The sequence below is a fragment of the Neoarius graeffei genome, chromosome 19, assembly GCF_027579695.1.
Source record: "Neoarius graeffei isolate fNeoGra1 chromosome 19, fNeoGra1.pri, whole genome shotgun sequence".
In the NCBI taxonomy this organism is placed as follows: domain Eukaryota; kingdom Metazoa; phylum Chordata; class Actinopteri; order Siluriformes; family Ariidae; genus Neoarius; species Neoarius graeffei.
Window position 1 is genome coordinate 40257587 of NC_083587.1, and position 6000 is coordinate 40263586.

General features: G+C 41.4%; 1 protein-coding gene across 1 annotated transcript in view; it reads left to right on the forward strand.

Annotated features, from left to right (window-relative positions):
* The window catches only part of pxdc1b (PX domain containing 1b), a 32359-nt gene extending 26359 nt beyond the window's left edge, over positions 1–6000 (forward strand). Inside the window, exon 5 of the mRNA XM_060900070.1 lies at positions 4714–6000. Coding sequence (XP_060756053.1) covers positions 4714–4840 — 127 coding nt within the window. The 3' untranslated portion in view covers positions 4841–6000. The remainder of the gene's footprint in view (positions 1–4713) is intronic.

The following is a 6000-nucleotide window of genomic DNA, read 5'->3' on the forward strand; positions in this document are numbered from 1 at the left end:
AGGTCAGGTGATCGGCGAACAAAGGAAGTAAAGGGAGATCAAAAACCGGAATATCAATCACAAAATAAAAAAGCATGGTAAGTCAGGTAAAGGCACATTGTTACTTTGCAAAGAGTGTCTGGTGTCTGTTTATATAGGGTGCGAGCATAATTAACAGGTCCATGTCATCAGTAGTCAGGTGAATGTGTCCATGTGTGTGCATATGCATGCGTGCATGCGCGCGCATGTGTGTGTGTGTTGGGAGTAGTAGTCCATGACGCACATTTTTGAAAGACCTTGTGCATTCAGGGAAGTGGCGTTCTGGGTGGATTTCAGCGAACACATGACAGTATGAATTTCACCCAAAGTGGTCTTCAAGTAAGATTTTAAATGCATAAGTGTATTCTCAGCATATTGTATACTGGGTGAAACATTGCTCACATAAAAACATAATAATAATAATAATAATAATAATTTAATCTGGACCTAATATACTGTATGTAGACATTAATGAAACTTGATATTAAATATTAATAGTATGTTAAACAGTTGAACTACTAGATTACTTGGTACCTGTTGAACTTGTCTTCAAGTTTACTTACAGTAGAAATGACTTATCAGAAGTATGCAAGTGTACTTCTACCCAAACCTACAATGTCATGAAAAAGTATTAGTCCCCTTCTGATTTCTTTAATTTTGCATATTTCCACACAAATGTTTTCAGACCCTTATACAAAATGTATTGTAATATAAGACAAGGAGAACAGGAGGAAAAACAAAACAGTTTTTAAATGATCAATCATTGAAGGAAAAAAGGTATGCAACACCTATATCACCCATGTGAAAAAGTAATTGCCCCCTACAATTAATAACTGGATTTGCCATCTTTAGCAGCAAGAACTGCAACCAATTTTAGATATATTATTTTACATTGCTGAGGAGGAATTTTGACCCACTCCTCTTTGTTGAATTGTTTTATTTCAGCCATGTTGGTGAGCTTTTGTGCATGAACTGCCCATTTGAAGTCCTGCCTCAGTGGGGTTCAATTCAGGACTTTGACTTGGTCACTCTAAGGCCGAATCCCATTTCACCCCTTGGACATACCCCTTGGCCCTTCCCCTCCATTTTGCGCGTTCACGTGAAGGGGTAGGGGTATCCCAATCCCAGTTAACGCGGAGGGGTAGGGGAAGGGGTAGGGCTTCTGTACCCCTCCAAACGGAGATTTTCCTGGAGCTGACTCCGAACGAAGGGGTTTGAGTGATTTCCCACAATGCCATGCGGATTTCAGCGAGATTTCATGCGGATTTCAGAAAGATGGCGGTTCCCGCGGCGAAAGATTGTCATAAATGTATTTTCTCCATTATTTACGTGTTTTAAGTTGTTATCCAGAGGAAACACGCTGCTTGATTCGCTTTCGAGCTGAGAATGAGCAGCGATTTCTGAAATCCAAGCTGCTGCTAAAAAGCTTTGGGAGTGAGTATTGTTTTCGGTTGCTTGACTGCGTACGTTTTGTTCTGTTATTCTCGCTTTTATTGTTTACATGAGTGTTCTGACACCTCATTCTGTCGGATGTGGTGCACGAAGCACCAAAGATATCCCATTCAGTGGTGTTAGTTAACAAATCACACCCTGCCAGCAGAGATTTCTGGTTCTGCCTCTGGCTCTGACTGTAGCGGCTGGTCGCAGCCAGTGACGCATTTGGTCGCGTTTTGCTAACGTAAACGCTGACGGAGGTACGCGATGACGTATGCGATCGTTGAAGGGCTATCCCAATACGTAGGGGTTGAATTTCAAGCCCTATCCCTTGTAGCTCAGTTTCAAGGGGAAGGGCCAAGGGGAAGGGGGAGGGGAAGGGGGAGGGGTAGGGGTAGAAATTAGAATTGGGATTGGGCCTTAAACTTTGTTTTGTTTCTTTTGAGTCATTCAGTGGTGGACTAGCGCTTGTGCTTTGGATTGTTGTCTTGCTGCATCACCCAATTGTGCTTTTGATTCAGATCATGAACTGATGCCTGGAGAGCATGGTTCTATCAATTATCCTATCAATTGTGACAAGTTGCCCAAGTCCTGAAGCAGCAAAGTATCTGCACACCATAACAATACTACCACAATATTTGTCTGTTGGTATGATGTTCCTAAGGTCCAGTTATACTTCCATGGATGTGGCTTTGCACAACATGGACATGAGCGTGCTCATGGGTGTCTCTAAAGTATAGGTGATTTTTTTGATGAACACACATGCATCTCTGAACGCATGCCCACTACTATTGAATATCCCCCTCACCAGAAGTGGAAAAGAGCATGGTCTGAAAGTAAGACAATCCCACGAATAAGATAAAAACAAGAACACAAAAGGCATGCGTGACAGTTTACAACTGAAGAGAAGAAGAGCTGCTTTAATGCTGACGTTGGAATAAGAACAAAACAAGAAGAAGAAATGTGTTCTAAAATAATTTTAAAACGTTCTTCTTCTGTATTTCGCACTTCAACTACTCTCAGCTACTGGACACACACATGCGCAGTCACCACACACAGTCCACATGGACAGTCCACGACAAAATTTGCATGTACAGTGCATGGACTACATCTGCTGAAGTATATATGGCCTTTATTGGGGAATGCTGTCTTAGCTTTATACCAGATATAACGGGACCCATGTCTTCCAAAAAATTTCCAGTTCTAACTCGTTATACCATAGAATATTATCTTAAAAGTCATGGGGGGCTTCACAGTATTTTTTTGCCAAATGTGTGAGGAGCTTAGATGTTCCTCTTGGTTAACATTTGTTTTTGCCTTGCAACTTTCCCATTGATACTATTTTTGCCCAGTCCCTTTCTAATGGTGGAAAAGGTAGTGAAGTGCAGGCAGTAAAATGAGCAAAGACTGCAGTTCCTTAGGTATTTGTCTGGGTTCCTTTTGCCGCTTTTCCACTACCAACGTGGCTGAGTTGGGCTGTTGGAGTTGCATTTCGACTACAACCGCACTGAACCGTGCTGGCTGGAAGTGGGTGGACACATTGGGTGCAGTTAGCCAAAGTGGGTGGATGTCATATTGATGTCGTTAGGCGGTGCAAACAGTGACATCAGTGACCTTTTAAGCGGTAGTCTCACGACCCGGATAGTAAACAATAAACATGGAGTCGTTCGTGTTGCTGGTCTTGGTGCTGTGGCTTGTTGTCACCGACAACGCCAACAGATACTGGCAAGAGCGTATAGATGAGGCGAGGCGCATAAGGCTTCAGAAATTCTCGTAATTCGTAATTCTTCTTCTTCCGGGTTTATGGTGTTTACAGATCCCAGCGTGCTCGTGGGGCGTGTGTGGGCACGTGAGGACACTCCTCCTCACCAATCAGTGCACAGGGGAGTGTCTGCTCACGCCCCTAGCCCCACTCGGCTCGGTTTGGCTCGCTTCAGCCCCACTCCAAAACCGTGCGAGTTTTGGGAGCTGAGTAGGGCTGAAGCGAGCTGAGTCGTGCTGTTCTGAGGTAGTTGAAACGCGAGCCGTGTTGGGCTGAAGTGAGCTGAAGCGAGCTGAAAAAGGGTAGTGGAAAAGGGCCATTTGTGACTTCCTGGATGGGTCATCAGTGTGTTCTTGGAGGAATTATGGTAGGCCAAACATTTCTGGAAAGACTTGCCACTGTACTGAGTTTTTTTTTTCCATTTGGAGATGATGGCTCTTGGTGTGGTTTGTTGGAGTCCCAGAGCCTTCGAAATGGTTTTGTAACCCTTTCCAGACTGATGTATTTCAATACCTTTCTTTTGAATCTCTTCCAGAATGTCTATTTATTATAACATAGTGTGCTGCTTGTTGAGAACTTTTACCCTATTTCACATTGCTGGAAAGGTTCTATTTAAGTAATGCTTAGATTCACCAGGGCTAGCAGTAATCAAGCCTGGGTGTGTCTAACTGAACCCTGTTGTCAATGAAATTGTTAATTGGTTGATTGACTGACTAAGCAGGCAGTTACTTTTTCATGTTGGACCAGTTGGTGTTGGATAACTTTTTTTCTTCAATAAATGTAATGTTTCAAAAATTGTATTTTGTATTTACTCACGTTATTTTTTTTTTGTCTTATCAAATAATTTTTTTTAAATTGAAGTTTTATTTCATTTTATTATTTTATTTCTACTATTGTTTAATTCTTATTATTTTCTTCCCCATTTATTTTATGTAATTTTATTTTCTATTGCTTACTGTTTTGCTTTTACTTCTGTAAAGCACATTGAACTGCCACTGTGTATGAAATGTGCTATATAAATAAACTTGCCTTGCCTTGCCAATAAAACCATTAAGCGTGACAAATATACCAAAAAATTAAAATAAATCCTGAAAGGCCATAGACTCTTTCACGCCACTGTACTCAGACATGTACTTGAATGTGTACTATTCTCTAAGTATAACTTAGTATACATCTGGTTATATGAGTACATAACAGATAAACGAGTACAATTTTTGTTTCATTATATTGAAGGCTGAGTTAGAGTGTTTGGCTTTGAGGGTTGAGAGTGTCCTGTGAAGGTGAACAGGTTTTGGTCTGGCATTGTTGGTGCAGTGTTTGTACTGCTTTATTTATATTGGTTGCTCATAAATTGTCTATATGAAAGGGCTATATGAAATAACTACTAATTAAAATGAGTAACATCTAAATAAATGTGTCATGCAGTACAAAAAATTTTATCCATCGGTAAATTGCACTTCACTACCTTGATTTTGATTTAAATATTTCTGCCCATGCAGGTATGATGAGGATGGGAAAGAGTGTCAGTCTGCGGAACAGGACGTCAGTGATGATGACACAGAGGCATATGTCACCAACCTGTCCTATTACCACCTAGTACCCTTCGAGACAGACATCTTGGAGTGAAGGGACATTGTATTGTGTGTGTGTGTAGATGCTGATGCTTTAAATCTCCACTCCAACAGTGCAAAAAGATGTTGCTGAATGGCTCATGGCTGCTTGTAGTTCAGGCTGCTCGCTAGCAGTGTTTATAGATGGCTGATGGAGATGGTGTGCGTATATAGACAGTCCATTAGGTAGACAATACATACCTGTGACTGTTGCCACGCTGACCTGTGCCTATGATGCTGTTCTCACCCATGTGGTTTAGAAATCCAGTCCAATTTAAAGAAAATGTTTCAAGCCAGTGGAATCACTATGATTAGTCACTGTAGAGCCGTGCTATCATTATACGGTAAGTGAATGACTGAGCAAGTCTCGTAAAATCTCAAAACATGTTAGTTGTGGCTTTGTGAAAATGTACAGAAAATGTATTTAGAAGAATTACTTTAACAACTATGATGCAATAGACAATTGCTAGCCATTTCATGGCAACTATATGATCTGCTAATATGAGATTAAGTAAAAAACCCACTGAAAACTCAGTTTCTTGTTACGTAATGCAGTTAAGAGAGTGACTGACTAAATCTGGACATGCTGAGGTCTCCTCGTAGTATAAAGGGTTAAGCTATTGGCACAGTGGCAATGTAGATAAGAGAATAAAGATAATAGCTGAAACATTGTCACAGCATGCAAAGGCAATCCAACTCAATTTCATATTTCTCAATCTTGCTCAGCAGGCCTATACATTGGGTCGGTTAGGATAGGATAGACAATGAGAAGAGCAGAGATGCATGCAGGTAAAAATCAATTTCAGGGCTTTAATCCAAAAAATACCCCAGGGTGAACAAACTGAACCAGTTAAAACAAGGCCCCACAAAAACACAGGTGAAATCTGTTTAAAAAAAAACCCCACAGAGTTAAACACAGTGTCTAATCCAAACACTTGAGTGGGTGGACAAGAATGCAAGGGACATGCATGGAAAATAGGGCTACAGAAGGCTAACAAAAAACGCTAAGTAGTCTTGGCAAAAGAGCAACCTAGACTAAAATCAAAGAATGAAACTGATCTCGGGTGGCACGGTGGTGTAGTGGTTAGCGCTGTCGCCTCACAGCAAGAAGGTCCGGGTTCGAGCCCCGTGGCCGGCGAGGGCCTTTCTGTGCGGAGTTTGCATGTTCTCCCCGTG